Below are 20,499 nucleotides of genomic sequence, written 5' to 3' on the forward strand. Positions count from 1 at the left end.
TTTGAACCAAAAAAACAGAAGGTATCTGTTAGCTCATGCATGGTAAAGTGTTTTTCTTATCAGCTCATCAGTCAAGAGCCCACAAATGCCACCTATCCTTAGTTTTCCCTGCTCCATAGTAACCTGGTTGTGTTAAAAAAATTATATAATATTATATATATATATATAAAAAATTTTAAAATTAATATGATTCAATCTAGGGCAGAGGTCTCCAAGCTGCTCCCTGGGGGCCAGAAGATGCCCTTTGCTTGCCTTTTCTGGCCCTTTGGGCACCATGCTTGCCTTTTCTGGCCCTTTGGGCACCATTTCATCCTCGGATACAAACAATGGGGAATAATTCCCCCTCACTGGTTCCAGTGATGGGTGGCACAATTTCTCCCAATATGAGGCACAGTTTCTCTCAATGACAGCAGTGATGGTGCATTGTTTTATCAACCCCCCCCCCCCCCCCCAGCGACATCAGGATGTTTTCTACTGCCAATGGCCACAATCCAGCCCCTCCAAGTCTGAAGGACAGTAAACTGGCCCTTAGTTGAGAAAGTTTGGATACCCCTGCGCTGAAAGATTCAATCCTTGAAACAGCCGTTTCACTGAACATGTGGGTTGGTGTTCCACTGGCAAAGAATCCCATTACAATAGGAAGAATGCTCTCTCCAATCTTCTAGAATATGCCCTTACCACAATAATGCAATGGTGGTCTAAAGCTAGACCACTCCTGTGCCATCTACTGGTATACCACAGTTACTTTCCAATCGCACTTTAGAATTCATTGTTGCTAAAAAGGTTAACAAATGTGTTCTTTAGCAAGCATATAGGAGTTATTTCAGCATTTACCAATACAATTCTTCCAAAAAGCCCATCTGGACTTCATCATTACACAGGCTAATTAAAAGACCTTGGATCAGATATTTTATCCAGCAGTTGGCAGGCCTACAGCACTCAATATGGGTTACCCATCTTCCATGCCAGCTGGGCAATGTACAAGTCTGCAGCACAGACTCCAGCGGAGTTTGTCTGTCCACAAATGATGCGAGACTAGACCAAAAGCCTGTTTTCCCAATTTCCAAGTCTGAACTATCATTTCCCCCCTATATACACACACAAGTCAATGTGAGCATTAAAAAGGAGTTTCTCCCAGGAAGCTTGTTGTGTTCTGGCACCCATGTACACTGGCCTCAACTGCAATTTAGTCGGTCAACATTCAACTCTTGGGGCTTGTTAACAGCCATTTGCATTAAGCCGTGTTGATCTGCGTTAATTCGAGTCAAAGCAGGCTCAACACAAGGACAAAGCAATTACCACTGCAATCTATGTGGCCAGTTCACACCACAGCATTGCTTTTTGTTTTTCCCCACACAACCCTACACACTGTACAACATTGTGCCTAGGAGTGTCATTTTGTCCATACCCCAAGCTCATACTGCCAAGCTGAGCAGGGCTTTGTGTTTCATAGTGTGCTGGAAATGGCTGCCAATTGTTGTACACCATCATCTACTTTAGGGGGCTATACATAATTCTCTTTTGTTCAACCAGCAGATTCATTCTGATGGACAAGGATTGATTATGGACCAGATAAAAAGGCTCACAACAAACAAAGAGCTCCAATCTTGCAGTTAAGTTTGCATGGGGGTAGTCTAAATGGAGGGAGGTGGCCGGGCAACCATGTTTCAGGTTACACCCAAATATAGGCTAAATATGAAACCTGCTGCGAAAGTATGCTTTACACATCCAGAAAAAAAAAAAAAAAAAAAAAAAAGTTATGCTGTCCAAAAACACCACATTGAAATCAAACACTGCCACTTGGTGGCCATATGTGGTATTGCCATTTGTTTTTGAATTGGATGATTGGGGTAACCATACATGGCCAATCTGTGCAAATGCACCCAATTTTGAACACTGCTTGTCACTAAAGGGTGATAATCAGGCTGTTTAGGGCTTCCCTGTGTAACATTATTGAGCAATTTGCCAGATCTTGTGTATGCAGGGTCCTGGGGTTAGCAACCCTTAAAGCTACATGAACAGCTAAGCGTTTTGGTAAAGCACCCACAATCGCACTGTTCTTGCATGCATTCATTTCAATGGGCTGCCCTGCAGATGACAATGCGCCAAAGTAGCTCATGTAGCTTTGTGTTGAGTTTCAGTAAAAAAAACATCTGTTTGCCACAATTGGGGTGGGACCAACAATAAAAAGGCACTGCAAGATGCGTTTCACACATTTTTGTAAACGTATGCAAATATAGCAGAGTTTTGCATGCGTTTATGACATGCAGTCTAAAGTAACTCTGGTTAGTCTGTCCCTAGCATTCCCACTGCAATTTCTCCCCCATAACAAGCCATTGGAGGAGTTCTTATACTCTTAGCCAGCATGCTAACCCCATACATGCGCATACTGTAAACCTCTTATTTTGCAGAAAAAGCAGGATTGGTTTCCTGGTAGCAGGGATTATCCAGCACCCTGAACAGGTTATCAGTTACAGAATCATCTCCACTCTAGAGAACTTCCATCAGGTCCAGTATTGGGGTCAATCTGCATGATCAGATGGACGGTGTACGTGTTCCATCCGATTGTGCAGCTCAGTTACCTTGAAAATATTTACAAGGATAGCAACAGGTAAACTTTAACCTATACCAAGTAAAAAAGTAACTAAATAATTAACTGTAATGTGCTGAAGGAGCCAAAGTAAAGCAACATGTCATTTACGTCACTCAGTACTAGGGGGTAAAATAAATACGCTGGCTCTGAACATTGCATGGAATAAAAAAGGTTTAATATTGCTACATTAAATCACATAGCTGCAGGCAATTACAGCCGTGGCACCGCAGTGTGTATGATCTCATCTACTCTGGTTAGATGACTTCATAGTTGCCTTGTCATCTACAAAGAAACATTATTAAAGTGTACATTTTGGTTTAAACTTTTACACCAAAGAATAGCTCCACCGGCTGATCCTTAAAGTGTCACCAAGGCCCCCCTTTTACCGATGCGACTTGTTATGCAAATTGACAAGTCCAAATCGCAGGACAAGTTGCACCCTATTGTTGGCAACGAAATGGTTCAAAATCGGTGAGACGCTGACTTTGCAGTAACACAAATTTGAAAAGTTCCTGCACTATTTTTGATTTCAGGTGCGGCTTGCATAGACCCAAGATGCACAGACATGCAGCTTTAAAACTGCCATTTCAAGTGAGGCTGCACGATTTCAAAGTTGGATTCCATGTAAATGGGGCAAAATATCGAAATTCTCCAAAAATTATCTTTACACATCCACTACTTAAATGGCCCTCATTTTCCATTAGTTACCAGTTTCCTTGTCATTTCCTCCACAAGCCCCCCCAGCGACAGTTTTTTTTTGTAAATGAGACATTCAGGGTCTAATAGACCCTGCATGCCTCGCCTGTGCTCCACTGAACATGCTCCCCTGCTGTAGCAAATTGGATCGTGCTTTGCTGGGGTTAATTTTTGCCTTCCTCTGGATCAACAGCGGGTATAGGAATGTGTATATGGGATTGTATGGTTGGGTTTTCAATTTTTAATTTTTTTGGGTTGAACCGGATGGACTTGGGTCTTTTTCAACCTGACTATGTAATGCACATTGCACTGCATTATATTGATTCCCAGCCTTGACAGCCAGGGAAACCAGAAATTACATTACTTCCGGGTCAACAACTAGAAGGGGAGAAGATCAGATGTGCAGCACATGGGAGGCAGCCCAGGCGCATAGGGTTTGTCCAGCCCCAATTTAACCACACCCTTGCAAAGAGATGCCAAGGGCTGGGCAAGACTGAATTACTGATCAATTACTCAGCAAATATTCTTAGATGCAATATTTGGGGATCTGAAAAGGTGATTAACACACAAAGTTGGTGCAGAAATGATCTGTGTCCAGTGCTATTTAGGTTAAGATTGGGTTTCTCTTCTCTCAACGCAAGTCTAAGGGATACGAGTAAGCCAACCCATTAAAGCAAAATATCTATATACCAATGCAAATATCCTATATTAACCTGCTCTGTGCAATGATCTTCCAGAGTGGCCCCGAAACTTCTCTGGGGTCCCCTGCTGGTGATTTTTGCTCTGTGTCTACCACCATAGCAAACCACTTGCTATGGGGGGTAGAATGCGCAGGCTCGATCCAGAGCTGGGATGTGTGCGCATCTAGCAACACATACAGCATTACATGGCCCTGCCCCCAATATTTGATTGTCCGCAGCAGGAGCCAATGGCTCACGCTGCTCAGCCAAGCCAGAGCGTATTGAGAGGAGAGAAGAGCAGAGCACAGCTAGATCCCGAGCCAGCGTATGGGGCAACTCCTGCGGGCTTGATCCCAAGCCGGCGTATGGGGCAACTCCTGCGGGCTCGATCCCAAGCCCGCCTATGGGGCACATCTATAGATACAAAGTGCAGCTTGGCCCTGCCTCGTGCTTTCCCACTGGATTTGCCCAACAGCAGCAGGAGCCAATGGCTTAAGCTGCTCTCAATCAAGCCTGTAAATCCAGGGAGAGCACAGCGCTCAATTTAAAGTGGTAGTCGGTAAGTGCTCAGGAAGAGGGTGGCACAGGCCGTGGAAGGTTTACCTTAAGGCATAGAATGTACTCCACAGATGTACAGTTTGAGCAGCCAGGATCAGCCGCGGGAGGGGGGGCTTGCAGTGTTCAGGGCAGGACTCCGCTAGACTGGCAGTAAGGATGTAGTCACCCCTTCAAAATGTACCCGCACTCCCGTTTAGAATGCAACAACCCCAGCAGTAGACCGCTCCATTGAAAGCATTGAGAGGGTGCAGCCTCTCGCAGCTAATAGTGCCCACTTGCATGCAATCTCATGCAAATTATAGACCCTGGATAGATGCAGTCATAGCAGCACAAGTACCAGCCAGTGAGTCTGCAGGGTACATAGGGTGGAGATCATTGCTAAAAATGGCTTAACAGTCAAGTTTCTCCACCTATACACCTTACATGGGTGGACCTTTGGAAATAAGCCAACCGTTCAAAGAGCTCTTTACACACCAGGTGGAAAAGAACAGACTGTTCACGGGAGATTTTCCAGCACAACACATTATGATTTACAGAAACAAAGGAAGAGCAGTGGGCCGTAGCAAATATAATACCACTACTTATCTGGAAAGATCAAGCCTGATAGATGTCCATGGCAACCAATCTATATCAAATGCTTCCAGTTTTAAAAATATATACTTTCAAGTTTTTACATACAGTGGGACCAAACGTAGTCACCCTCCAACAGGAAGCCTGATCAGTCAGACTCTGGACACAAGAAGGTCAGACTGCAGACCTACTACAGGTATTAAGACTGGAAATCCACTGCAAGCAGCCATCAGACTGAGGAAAGGTTATTGAAGATCACCATCCATACATCTGGCCACTCTGTAAATCAATGCGTCCCCTCCCAGGAACCGCACAGGGCCACCAGTACCAAAAAAGGCACAAGAAGCACACAGGCCACAATTTGGACACCAGGGACCTAGTATGGTAAGGCATGTCCTGTGACGATTCAGGAATCTCAGCGATTCTGCCTGTGATCGGGAACGCCTAGGTGTGAATGGAGGACTTTAAAGGGAGGGGGCTGAAGAGTTGTAGGCAACCCTGAGCCTAAGGGTGTTTTCACACTTGGTGCGATTGCCTGGTCGACCCCAAGTTAGATTGCTCCCCCCGATGGACTGTGTTCACATTTGATTTTTGTATCCGAACCGCGATACACTTTTCAAGCTGCAGCCGGCGTGTACTCATGTTGCTTGGCAACCGCTGTAAACGAGAAGGTGCCAAAATGGATAGCATTGCTTGCTTTGGTACGATTGCATTCTCATCAGAAACAAACCGTACTGGAGTTCACATGAATTGTACCCCAGATCACCCTTTTTAAGTGAACTCTGGTACGGTTCGCACCCGAGTTCAAAGACCGTGTTCACATCAAAAACAACCGAATTCTGAGGTCAATCGAACTCGGGTGCGCACCAAAAGTGCTAGTGTGAAAACACCCTAAGGCTACCTTCACATCTTGGCGTTGCTATTTACAGGCGTTTTTTCAGTCGTTTTTACAGGCTTTAGGTTGACAAGTGACCAATGTAATCTGCCCAAAAAAAAGCTCATGTACTTTGGGCGTTTTGCTTAAAAAAAAAAAATCAAAACGCTCAGATGTGAACAGGGGCCATTGAAATTAATAGGATTGGTCTTGTTGGGCATTTTTTGAGCTGATCCTAGAGCAGAAAAACTCCCCAAAACGCCTACATGTGAACTTAGCCTAAAGGCTAGAAAAAAGTAAGCAGCACAGCAGCCACGTACTTAGCCCTTCTGCCTGGCAGCACTAGGGTTGTTAAAACCACACTCCCTTCATGGAGTTTGAATGTTCTGCCTATGTCTGTGTGGTTACCGTTAGTACAGAGTTATGGACCTTAGATTGTAAGATCCTTGAGGGCAGGGACTGATGTGTAAGCATTTATTTATTTATTTTTTTTTTTTTTAGGGCTCATTCACACAGGCACATACTTGTACAGCATGCAAATTCTGTTTTAGGCATCGGCTGTAGTGTGGGGCAGCCTATGTTAAGGCAATGAAGATGCAGAAGCTTTAGGGCTCTTTCGCACGGGCGTTCCGTATGTCCGTTTTTCATCCCATCCGTTTGCAGATGAAAAAACGGACATAATGTATCTCTATGTAAATACAGATGACCATCCGCTGACATCCGTTTTTCGTCCTTTCAGTTCAGTTTTTTGGAACGGAAGAGAAACCTATTTTTTCTTCCGTTCAAAAGACGGAACGGACGCAAAAATGGATGTCAGTGGTGTCATCCGCTGACATCCGTATTTACATAGAGATACATTATGTCTGTTTTTCATCCGCAAACGGATGGGATGAAAAACGGACAGACGGACCGGATGACACAAGTGTCATCCATGTCCGTTTCAAAAAAAAAAAAAAAGGACCTGATCGGGCAAAAATAACTGAACGCCCGTGTGAAAGAGCCCTTACCGACTCACATGTACATCTGAATTTGACAGGCATGTAGTGAAAGATGTGCGGCCCAAACGCATTGTCTGCATTCAGGGCAGGGCACCCGTCCCCGCATGTCTGTTAAAGTCAAGTGTGTGGTAAGTCTGTACAGCCAATATGTCTATTGACCAACATAGGCTGCCTGCACACCACTATAGACAGAAGTTTACACGCTGTACAGGCCTCTGCCTATGAATGAGCGCCAAGAAAAACCACCACATTATACATTCCTGCCCAAAACTACCAATCAGCCATGAAGGGAAAAAAAGGAGACTTTGCGCCTGCCAAATTGATTCCATTCACCATCCTAGAAGCCGATAACCCTGACACACTACAAACAGGTGTGTCTCCCTCAGTAAACAGAAAAGAGGGAACAGATTTCATAGTTGGATTCTGACTAATCATCCCAGGAGTGGTCAGGACAGGATTCTGCATGTCTCCCTGTACTGCAATAAGTAAACGCTGCTTATCGGCCAGGGAATCAAAACGCACTGAAGACACAAACATGACTAGAAAAACTGCACCTGAAGACCGATCTGTACACAAAGCTACATAAAAATTTTTCCATTTTTAGATCCAATAGGTACTATGCAGATCTGTACAGGCCGGTATTTATCATGTGTAGTAAAGCCGGCCATACTCAATTCATAATTCACTCTGTTCAGGAGAATTTCAATCAATGTGTGGCCATCCCCACTAAAAATCAGGAATGTTCAAATTTCTCGATCAGCAGCTGCCGATTGGGTTCTGACATTTACTGCTGACAGAACACACTAATGTCCTGGTGAGGGATTACTTATCAACCTTTATGTAGTGGAAGAATCGGTTATGTTTGTTCAGCTCGCTGACTTAAGGGCCATACACACTAAGATTTTCTGAAGACTTTCCTTCAGATTAACCTTTTCTATGTAGTGCAAGGGCCTGCCAGATTGCATACAAATTGAAAGTGTTTAGGTTTGACCTCATATTATATGGTTTTGGTAAATCTAAAGGAAAAAAAAAAAAGTCTTCAGAAAATCTTAGTGTATGGCCCATTAGAACCCTTTCACATTCGTGGGACTGCAAAGTCGCATGACAAGTTGTACCCCATGAGTACCGTTTATATCTGTGCCCCTTCAAAGTAGCACTACTTTGGGCTGACTTTGAAGCAACTTGAGGTTCATAGACTACACAGGCATTGCTTCAAGTCCAGGCAAAGTCATGTGACCTTAAGGTCGCACAAGTGTGAAAGGGGACCAAGGGGGAGTTTGGGGAAAATCCAGCGTTAGGCCCCATTTGCATCAATACAATTCATCCAGCACTTCTATGTGCGACAAGAAAAAGTCACATTCAGTATGGTGCACTCATTCACATCAATGAAACATGGTGCAGTGCAATTTCAGAAAAGTTGCAGAAGCTTTTGGTGCAGCATAGGGCTTTTTTAACACCGTGACTTCAATTAGAGCAAATGAAAAATGCAGAACAAGTGTACATGTATTTTTGGCAGGGTTTTCGGTTTATCAGTATCACAAAGAAAAACATAAAAATGCATAAGAAATGCACAATGATACTGCAGCTCTAGTGCAAGCTTTGGTTTATACACCATTTATATAATATTAATTCCAGGTAATTTTATAGCGCCAATAAAAAATACTGCAACACAACAGAAGACAATCCATGTAAAATAAAATAAATAAAAAAAAGTGCAGCGCTAATACATAAACCTAATGAGTAGTAGTTAATAAATTAAAAAATAGTCCAATTTTTATATGTGGATTTATTTTTTTATAAATCCAGTGTGCAATCAACACCACAGTCCAATGTACATGTAAAGAAATGAATCCACAAAATATATTTAACGTGAAAGAAAAACACCGTGCGTAGGGTAACCGCCATCGGCAACAGGGTGGTGGTTACCCTACACTGTGTTTTTTCATTCAAATATACATTGGACTTTAGGTTGAATGCACACGGGATAATTAATAAAAAAAAAAAAAAAAAAAAAAAAATCTATCTACTCATATTTTTTAATTTATTATCTACTCCTATTGTTTATGCATTAGCGCTGCACATTTTTTTTTTTATTGACTTGTATAGTGCCATCATTTTATGTAGCGCTTTACATAGATTATACATTGGCATCATTAAGCACCAGACATTCCATACAGCAGACCCTTACCTGGAAAAGCGTTCCATGATAGCAGAGTTCTTTGGCTTCACAAGGGAAAGCTCCTTCGCCGTCACTCTGAGAGACTGGGAGGCCCACTGGCCCCTTTTAAACCGTGAGTCCATCTTCTGCAACCTGCAAAGGAAAATGCTAAATATTAATCTCCGGCAGCACAAGCCAACGTGATACAAAAGGCAAAACCTTCTGCTGACTGCTGTTCCGGCAAGTTATTTGCAGAACGAAAAAAAAAAAACCCAGGCACAGCACAGTCTTGCATAATGCACTGCAAGTATAAGTAGGGTGAGGCCAACAATCACTTACTATTCCAATTCAGATTCCAATACGAGTCAGAGGTCTGCCCAGCACTGACATATCCTCACACCTGCAAGTCACGGCAGACTAAAAGCCAACAACAATGGTGGGGACTATTCATGAACCTCTAAAGAAAGGGGGAAGTGCAGCCAGGACAATACTCCTCCTGCTTTACAACCAGTTCTCTCCAGCTCTAAAAGTTTAGGGGTGACTTCACTTTTTTCAAGCCTGCCCCAAAAATCCACTAGAAGCCAACCACGTGTGCTCTTCTGCCTGCCACCTGGCCTACCTAAAACCGAATTCTAGGTATGGATTTAATACCAAATCAAAACTAGTCTAAAAATTTGACCAAAGTATGAATTCTCCATACCTGTGGGATGATTATACGGGTGGAAATGACTGTAGTAGACTGCTCGTACAATGACCACCATGTTTCAGGCCCCAAGAAGCCATTTACAGAACAGCTTGTATTTTTCTGACTAATGCAACATGTTTTTTGATTTGATTAAGTGGAGATACAATCAGAGAACATCGTGCATTCATTAGGAAAAAAAATGCAAGATATTCTGTGAATTGTGCCGTTACCGAGAAAGCAACCCCACATCGAAATTATGCTGCAAAGTAGTAAATCGCTCTGCCATGGGACCCAGAAGATAGTGGAGATTACCGTTGTAGTGGTGACTTTTCCCCAGTTCTGCAGGGATTGTATAGAATATGCATCCTTGCATTGGTCCAAGCTGGACCAATGTAACTGCAAAATACATACCTGGAATTAAGCTTTAAAAAAGGTTGTGTTTTTTGGCCATACTTTGGGGGTCAGAGTGCAGTTTGTTCTGCACTTCGTGACCAATTTTCAGCCAAAAGCAGGCCAATGTCACTCAGCCAGACCAGGCACAGGATCAATCCCAAACTTTAGGCCGGAATCCTCTCAAATGCCTGGACCGACAGCTGGCAGGGTAAGCAAGACACTCCAACCCCTTGCACAGCCTGGCGCGCCAGTGAGCGCAGGAGGGGCATAGTATAGAATCAGTGAGGGACAGTCACGGCTCTCCTCTCAGAGCACAGGGGAGAACTTAGTGATCAACAGTCTTTGATCGCTCGGTTCTCAGTGCAGAGGTGGCAGGGGACAGATTTAGTACTGCGTAGTGTTCTGCAGGGGAATCCGATCATGGGAGACCATTTTTACCTACAATATGATGGCCTTTACCATTTACATAACCATTTATATAAAGCTGGAATATTCCATCCATCATTTAGAGCCTTGACGTGGACTCTTGTAAACACACACACACACTTGAGGCACTGTGCCCTAATGAAGTGTAGTACTACTACTAGCACCCCCCCCCCCCCCAATTATTTAAATCTCTGCCCCATGTGTGTCCCACTTTAGATCATTGATGCTTTAGTCACCCTTGGGTGCATGGGCCTATCTCAGACCTGTCCACATCTTCCTTCTTCCTATGTCCACCCCCAAGACCAATATTTGCAGACGGTCCACGCTGTGACATTGTTCCATTGCATTTTCCTTGTCCTCAGGAAGGTGTATCCATAGCGAAACGCATTGACAACCTGGATCTGGAGCAACAATTGGACACCTATTTTCCAGTCATGTACTATGTATCACCAGTATTAACTTTTAGGTTTAGCCCCAATACACTCCAAAGTTGGGAATTACCCTATATATATATATATATATATATATATACTATTACTAATAAACTGACAGGTACCCAGCTCCCACCTTTGTTCGGAGTGTAGCAGCGCCTGAGCAGAAGTTCCCCTCCCATCAATCTTCTGGAACATGTCACAGGTCCCAGAAGTTTACCTGGCCATTAAGGAAACAAAGCCTGACTCACGCATGCGCACCTGGCTATGAAGCATGATACCAGGGAGAGAACCAAAGGTTTGGGTGGGCTCATCGCTGGATCGTGGGACAGGTGAGTGTTATTAGGTCAATAGCTACACTTTAGCTGCTGACTTAACACAAAAAAAATGACTGGAACACAGCTTTAAAAGTCCAACACCTTTAACATTTGGTTCTTGTTTTGAGTTTTGGATGTGGCATTTTGATGGACTTGGATTTTGATATTCTATTTTAGACCTCATGCACACTGGATGTTCTAAATACGCCAGTAGTGTTAGCTGTAGAATAAGTTTTGCAGTAGCTTAAGCAACAACTCCCAAAAAAGCGGCCAAAATGCTGAATAGCAGTTTTTTTTTACAGCTATAAAAACCCGATAACAGTGTATGCGTGCATGGACACAGGATAATCTGCGAGTTAACCTGATGCAGGGAGGAAAAAAAAAAAAAAAAAATCCGATTTCAATGTTTTAATGCGATTTCAGCTATACAAACTATATGGCCGAGTTCGCATTGCACAGACATCGCATGTGATCTGCACAGCAGTGCAAATCACATGCAATGTCTGATCACACCAGTGAGAACCCAGCCTGAGTTCTTGTATTTAGAGATCCGCCCAACACGGGTATGCAACTACACCTCTGAATAACCAATGCCCTGAAGGTGAAGGCAGACCATGGCCCAACAGCCTCATGATGCAGTTCTGACATTCTACATTCTGGTTAGTGGTGGCATTATTGTATATCATTGCACATTGTCACGCAAGTTGATTACTACAAGATATGAAGATTGCAGGACAAATATACAAAAGTGACTATACCATAGTAAGCTAGCCACACACTTCTAGATTAGCATGATTGGAGTATATCCAATGCTGACCATTGTATTAAAGAGGTTGTAAACCCATAGATTATTTTTTTTCCCGCAACCTGAAAGAGAAACACATAATGAGCTAGTATGCATACTAGCTCATTATGAAATACTTACCTTAGAACGAGCCCCCGCCGTGCCGCCCGCTTACCTGTATGACGGGCAACCGCTTACCTGTATGACGGGCAACCGCTTACCTGTATGACGGGAGACATGTCCAGTCGCCCATCTTTCCGGATTGCGGCATCCGGCCATCTGATTGGCTGGAGCCGCGGTGACGTCACTCCCGCACACGGGAGCCGACGGTCACGGCACGGGACTCTGAAGGAACGGCACCAGCGGCCGTTCTTTCAGAGCGCATGCGCCAGTGACGTCACTGGCTGCATGTAAGGTAAATGTCTCCTAAACGGTACATGTTTAGGAGATATTTACAGTACCTATAGGTAAGCCTTATCATAGGATCACCTATAGGTAAAAGTGTCAGAGGAGGGTTTACTTCCTCTTTAAAGCAGCCACAATACCCGTGTGCCTGACTATCCAAAGGGCAACTACAGAGCATCCTAAAAAGGTATTTACAGCGCTTCACTTTTTCCACATTTTGGTATGTTACAGCCTTATTCCAAAAATTTAATTAATTATTTTCCTCAAAATTCTACAAATACCCCATTATGACAACATGAATGAAGTTGGTTTGAAACCTTTTCAAATTTATTAAAAAAGACGAAAAAAAAACCACCATGTACACAAGTATTCACAGCCTTTTCTCAATACTTTGTTAAAACACCTTAGGCATCAATTACAGCCTCAATTTAGTATGATGCTACAAGATTAGCATTCCAATTTTTGGGCAGTTTCTCCCATTCTTTGCAGGACCTCTCAAACTCCATGATTGATGGGGAACGTCAGTGCACAGATATTTTCAGATCTCTCCAGAGATGTTCAAATCGGGTTCAAGTCAGGGCTCTGGCTGGGCCACTCAAGAGCATTTACAGAGTTGTCCTGTAGCTGTCCTTTGTTATCTAGGCTGTGTGCTTAGGGTCATTGTACTGTTGGAAAATGAAACTTTACCCAAGTCTGAAGTGCAAAGTAGGTTTTCATCACGGATGTCTGTACACTGCTGAATTCTTTCCCCTCCATCCTGACTAGTCTCCCAGTTCCCACTGAAAAATATCCCCACAGCATGATGCTGCCACCACCATGCTTCACTGTAGTATTGGCCAGGTGTGAGCGGTACATGGTTTCCTCCGGATATGACACTTGCCATTCAGTCCAAACTGTTCAATCTTTGTTTCATCAGACCAGAGGCTATTCGTTTTGGCAAACTCCAGGTGGGCTGTCATGTGCCTTCTGTCTGGCCACCATCATACAGGCCTGATTGGAGTGCTGCAGAGATTGTTGTTCTTCTAGAAGGTTCTCCTCTCTTCGCAGAGAAACACTGGAGCTCTGCCTGATTGACCCTTTCCTTTTTGGTCACCTCCCTGACTAAGGCCCTTCTCCCCCGATCACGCAGTTCGGGTGGGCTGCCCGCTCTAGGAAGAGTCCTGGTGGTTCCAAACTTCTTCCATTTAGGGATGATGGAGGCCACTGTGCTCACTGGGACCTTCAATGCTGCAGACATTTTTTCTGTACCCTTCCCCAAACCTGTGCCTCAATACAATCCTGTCTCAGAGGTCTACAGACATGTCCTTGTCCTTGATGGCTTGGTTTGTACTATGCCATGCATTGTTAACTTCTATAGACAGGTTTTGCACCTTTCCAAATCATGTCCAATTAACTGAATTTCCCACATGGACTCCAGTCAAGTTGTAGAAACCATCAAGGTTGATCAGTGGAAACAGGATGTACCTGAGCTTAATTTTGAGTGTCATGGCAAAGGCTGTGAATACTTAAATACGTGGAATTTTTCTTCATTTTTAATAAATCTGCAGAGATTTTAAACTTTTTTCACGTTGTTGTTATGGGTTTGTAGAATTTGGAAAAAAATGAATTTACTCCATTTTGGAATAGGGCTGTAACATACAAAAATGTGGAAAAAGTGAAGCGCTGTGAATACTTTCCGGATGCACTGTATATCTGATAGGATGCAGCAATTTTCCCACTTGGCTCCTTTATTTTTTTTAATGCCAAGTTTGCCAACAGGGCCACCCCACATCTCGAAGCCCAAGCCCCAATTCAAGCCATGAAGCAGCAACCTAAATATAATGACCTTTCGGCTCCATGCACACAGGGCGTCATAAACACGAGCTCCAAAGCTGTTTCTTGACGCCGGGAAAAAGCAGCTGTAAAAACGTGCTTTCAGTAGCTTTTTCCATTAGTGTTATTGCACATTTGGCCACATAGCTTTTAGCAGCGTTTTTTCTGCCTCCATTCAAAATCAATGGTTCCCTATGGGAGCCTATTGATTAGAATGGAAGTCGCACCGCAAGTCAGATCAGGATGATCCGACTTGCGCTGTGAGAATCTTGAGGGGGAACTCCAAGCCAAAAATGGGGAGAAAAAAACGGCGTGGTGTTCCCCCCCCAGGTTCCAAACCAGGCCCTCCGGGTCTGGTATGGAATTTGAGGGTAGCCCCACGCCGAAAAAACAGCGTGGCCCCCCCCCCCCCAAAATCCATACCAGACCCTTATCCGGGCATGCAGCCCGGCAGGCCAGGAAAGGGGAGGGGACGAGCGAGCGGCCCCACCCCCCCGGACCATACCAGGCCACACGCCCTCAACATGGGGGGGGGGGGTGTGGGTGCTTTGGGGCAGGGGGGCTCTGCACCCCCCACCTCAAAGCACCTTGCCCCCATGTTGATGAGGACAAGGGCCTCATCCCCACAACCCTGGCCGGTGGTTGTGGGGGTCTGCGGGCAGGGGGCTCATCGGAATCTGGAAGGCCTTTTTAACAAGGGTGGCCCCCCAGATCCCGGACCCCCTCCCTATGTGAATGGGTAGGGGTACACTGTACCCCTACCCATTCACCCCATAAAAGGCAGTGTGTGCAAATGACAGGAGACGTTTTGGAAAGTTTATTAAAAATCTTCATCAGGTCTTCTCTTTTGCTGTCAGCTCTTCTTGTCTTCTCCTCTCCGGTCTTCTGCTGTCGGCTCTTCTTCCTCCGGTCCTCCTCCGACGTCTCCGGTGATTATGCCGGTCTGTGCAGCTTATTATATAGCCATTAGGGGCGTGGCCGCCAGATGAAGTCATCGTGAGACCCCGCCCCCTTATGCCACAGGTGACATCATCTGTGACATAAGGGGGCGGGGTTTCCCAATGACGTCATCTGGCGGCCACGCCCCTAATGGCTATATAATAAGCTGCAGAGACCGGAGAGCGGCATAATCACCGGAGACGTCGGAGGAGGACCGGAGGAAGAAGAGCCGACAGCAAAAGAGCAGAAGACCCGACAGCAAAAGAGCAGAAGACCGGAGAGGGAGAAGACCTGATGAAGATTTTTAATAAACTTTCCAAAATGTCTCCTGTCATTTACACACACTGCCTTTTATGGGGTGAATGGGTAGGGGTACAGTGTACCCCATACCCCTTCACATAGGGAGGGGGTCCGGGGATCTGGGGGGCCACCCTTGTTAAAGGGGCTTCCAGATTCCGATGAGCCCCCTGCCCGCAGACCCCCACAACCACCGGCCAGGGTTGTGGGGATGAGGCCCTTGTCCTCATCAACATGGGGGCAAGGTGCTTTGAGGTGGGGGGTGCAGAGCCCCCACTGCCCCAAAACACCCACACCCCCCCATGTTGAGGGCGTGTGGCCTGGTATGGTCCGGGGGGTGGGGCTGCTCGCTCGTCCCCTCCCCTTTCCTGGCCTGCCAGGCTGCATGCTCGGATAAGGGTCTGGCCCATAGGGAACCATTGATTTTGGAAGAAAAATAAACGTATAACGGGGCTTAACGCACATTAAGCAACGTTATTCAGCCTTTAGCAGCGTCAGACGTTTTTACAGCTTGACGCTACAGCTCCAGAACGCACAGTTCCTGGGGTTTTTTTTGGAGCTGTAAAACGCCTATGCCACTTGGAGCTCCTAAAAGCTATATGTGTGCATGAGGCCATAGAATAACATGGATGGGCGTTCTGCAGCTGCAAAAAAAAACGTCTGACGCTGCTAACAGCAGCTCCAAAAACGTCCAGTGTGCATGAGGCCTTCCTATTCATTCTCCACAATACCAGTACACAGGAAAGCTCCAGACCTTGCAGCTTGTTTTTATCTCTGCAGTATCTCTCAAATATTGACAGAAACACCCTGCAAACTTGTATCACTTGTTGTCACACGTTGAGATTTGTCACAAATGGATTAATAAATCAATCAATGCCAAACCTAGGCGCACCCTCAGAAAACTCCCATAGAGCAAAGTGACATCCTCCGGCAATTACAAGAAATCAGGGCTGTAGAAGTAAAAGGGCTTTAACCACTTAGCACCGCACTATTGTCCAGAGGTCTGTGACATGACCGAAAATGGTTAAATACACTAATTGGGTAAAGGGTCCCGATCAATTAACAGGGAAACCTACATAGGGGCCAACTAGCAGAACAATGCAGAGGCACTGCAACCTGCAAGCCAGAGAAACCTGTCACACCCCAGTGACCACAAAATTCTCTTCTCATGATTGCTGCCCTCATTCCGACAGCATTTGTCATCTCTACAATGTACACATTAACTCTACGCTGTACTGCCGCAGGGGAGATCAGACACCACAAAGGGCCAAGAAGCTGCAAAAATAAAAAACTTGGGCGAATAATGCGGATATTTAAAAAGTAACATAATAAAATAGTAGCAAACCATCAAATGATGCAAGATTAAGTCTTCTAAACAAATAACCATTTGATGTGTTTATTCCTCCTTTTCAGGCCGGCTGTGAGAATGGAGAACCCGAGTGTAAAGGACGCATTACAAAGGCCGATTCAGCAGCCAGGAAGGCATGTTCAGCCAGAGAAAGGGCACTCTGTAGAGGGAATTAGAAAAAGGGAACAAAACCCAGCAGAATCTAAACAAATAAAGTAAGCAAGTATCAGCTTACCCAATGGATACGGATCAGAAAAAAAAAAAAAACCCCAAGCACTATAAAGTGATCACACACACACAACTACAAATATACAATGTAACATTTATATTTACAGAACATTCACATAACAAATTCAGCCAGCCACAGACATTAGTGATTGGAATATTTTTTTTGTATTTAAGAAAAGGTCTTGCAAAGAATTTTCTTTTTTTTGAAAAAAAAAAAAAAAAAGTAGTTCTGCACAGAGCGGTCACTCCTTTTCTGTAAGTAAAAAAAAAAAAAAAAAAAAAAAAAAGAAGAGGCGCCTCTAAGTGTAGACTTTAGTACATTTAAATCGACTAAAGTCTACACTTAAGAGGCGGCTATTCTCGCTTACTTCCAACTTTGTTGGAACCTTTGGCTTATTGGATCATTTGATGGCAGCCCTACATGTTGGACATTTTTATCACGCATAGACTATTATAAACTTTTTCTATATTGAGCAGCTGATGCGCCCAATTTGTGTTTTACACTCCTTTTCCGAGTCCCTAACTGGCACTATCTGCTCCTTAAAAGTTGTAAAGTCCCAAGGTTTTTCACCTAAATGCATTCTGGTGAAAAACCTTGGTTGCAGCTGCCCCCAGGAGCCGCTGGCTCCTGCCAATCAAAACCAGTGAAATGAGTGGGGGCGGGGCCAAGTCCTGCTGACCGTGTCAGTGACGCAGCAGCAGAACTTGGGAAGTGTGCCCGCCCGGGTGCCCCCATGGAAAGCAGCTCTTCGTAGGGGGCACCCAATGAAGAGGAGCCAAAAAGCGACATTGAGGTACCCCTGAAGAGGATCGGGGCTGCTCTGCACAAAACCCTTGCACAGAGCAGGCAAGTAGAAACCGTCTGTACCCTTGCACAGAGCAGGTAAGTAGAACACGTTTGTACCCTTGCACAGAGCAGGCAAGTAGAACACGTTTGTACCCTTGCACAGAGCAGGCAAGTAGAACCCGTCTGTACCCTTGCACAGAGCAGGCAAGTAGAACCCGTCTGTACCCTTGCACAGAGCAGGTAAGTAGAACCCGTCTGTACCCTTGCACAGAGCAGGCAAGTAGAACCCGTCTGTACCCTTGCACAGAGCAGGTCAGTATAACACGTTTGTACCCTTGCACAGAGCAGGTAAGTATAACACGTTTGTACCCTTGCACAGAGCAGGTCAGTATAACACGTTTGTACCCTTGCACAGAGCAGGTAAGTATAACACGTTTGTACCCTTGCACAGAGCAGGTAAGTAGAACACGTTTGTACCCTTGCACAGAGCAGGTAAGTAGAACACGTTTGTACCCTTGCACAGAGCAGGTAAGTAGAACACGTTTGTACCCTTGCACAGAGCAGGTAAGTAGAACCCGTCTGTACCCTTGCACAGAGCAGGTAAGTAGAACACGTTTGTACCCTTGCACAGAGCAGGTAAGTAGAACATGTAAAAAAAACCCGACCACACTATGTTCAGGAGAGGAGCATTTCAGCAGGAAAAAAAAAAAAAAAGGTAATAACCTGATGTGTCTAAATGCATGACAGATTATTTGTTCATGAATATGATATTTCACGTAATCTCATAAGATTACATGATGGAAACAGACAATCACATAGTAAGTGCGATTCTATCTTAACATTTGATTGAAATCCATTTCCCCATGTGTGGCATATTGATCAAATGGATTGTCTACTTCTCCAAGATAACTATTTAAGTGGGTGGCCACCATAACATAGGAGAGACCAGGCATATGGGGGCCATAGAACAGAGGGCGCCCAAGCCTAGTGCATTATCCAAGGGGTACTTTATTATATGAAGGTTAACACTCACAAACCTTGAAGGTACACATCCACCATCTCATACCACAGTGATTAGTGGGACCCAGATTGATCCCAACTCCAAGAAGATACCATCCGGGATCCAGAACAGACTAAGTGTTCCAAGGGTAAACCTTCATCAGAGCAGATGGTGTTGGTGGCTGATGGAGGGTTTACCCTTGGAACATGCAAGCTGGTTTGATGTTGGATAGATCCCACTATCCACTGTGGAACGAGACAGTGGCTTGGCATGCTGTGCACCTGCACTGTTTGGGAGTACGTTTTTAACCTTTGTATAATAAAGTACCCCCCGGGATAACGCACTTGGCTGCTGCGCCCTCTTTTCTTTTGCAGTTGTAAACCGGACTTTCTCCTATCCTTAGAGGGCATCAAGGCTTGGCTCACCCCCTGAGGTTTTTAAAGCAGTAGTGAAGTCCACTTTGTGATTTTTTACCCACAGGTAAGCCTATAATAAGGCTTACCTGTAGGTAAAAGAACATCTCCTAAACGGGTACTTCTTAGGAGATATTCACCCTGGATGCAGCTGGTGGCTTCTCTGACCCATGTGCTCTAAAGGTACTACATATAATGCCAGAGCCAAGGGCTCCCACGCACATGTGCAGGAGTGACATCACCACTCTGGCCAATCATACAGCTGGAGCAGGTGAACCCAGGAGGAAGACCGGGGGGGGGGGGGGAATAGAAGCCCTCAGCAGTGGCCGCACACCCCTGGAGGACTTCATTCTAAGCTAAGTATTTCATAAAGTGCTAGTATGCAGTCGCCTTACAGGTGGTTTTTTGTTTTTTTTTTTAAACTGCTGCGGCTTACAGCCGCTTTAAAATAGGGTATGTGCCAATTAACCGCAGTCTGCCACACTAGGGCCCCTTTCACACGGGCTTTCTTATCTGGTCCATCTGTCAGTTTTTCAGGTTGATTGGATGCTCCATGCAGCCCTATAGAGCAGTGAATGTCAGTGGCAACATCTCTGCTGACACCTATTGCGATCCGATCCTGTCCATGAAATCCAGATGGAAACCCTATTTTCCATCCGTCTGGAGAATCGGATGAAAGACAGGCGGTACGTTTTCAAAAGACCTCCCATAGAGGAGAGCGGGGATCTAACAGGTCCGTCTCTGCAAAGTAAGCGGAAACTGAGCTGTCATCCACCTGCTCAGCGGATCGATCCCCGCTGAGCAAAAACAGAGTCCGTGAAAGGAGCCTTATGCTCAAGAGATATAGTATTTCATATGCTGGTCATACACACTTAAAAACTGTATTATACAATCAACATGCGGTTTGATCAAGATGATCAAATCTGATACCCAATGCATGTCTCCACAACTTCCGCCGATCAATTTAGATTTTATTTAATTCAAACTGGATTAAGTGAGTCAATTAACCAGGGGGGGGGGGAATTTATCTTGAATATACAATATACAGCAATGAGATGATTCGGCCATACATTTGACTGCATTTTGATTGGATTATGAAATAGACAG

At 44.8% G+C, this 20,499-nt stretch overlaps 1 protein-coding gene across 2 annotated transcripts in view; it reads right to left on the reverse strand.

The window, feature by feature from the left end:
• The window catches only part of LIMA1 (LIM domain and actin binding 1), an 83,006-nt gene that overhangs the window by 61,172 nt on the left and 1,335 nt on the right, over window positions 1-20,499 (reverse strand). For both annotated transcript variants that reach the window (XM_082246524.1, XM_082246523.1), the window contains exon 2: window positions 9,158-9,280. In XM_082246524.1, the coding sequence (XP_082102650.1) occupies window positions 9,158-9,270 (113 nt within the window). In that variant the 5' untranslated portion in view covers window positions 9,271-9,280. The remainder of the gene's footprint in view (window positions 1-9,157; window positions 9,281-20,499) is intronic.

Source organism: Pelophylax lessonae (genome assembly GCF_965119305.1).
Source record: "Pelophylax lessonae genome assembly, chromosome: 2".
Lineage (NCBI taxonomy): Eukaryota > Metazoa > Chordata > Amphibia > Anura > Ranidae > Pelophylax > Pelophylax lessonae.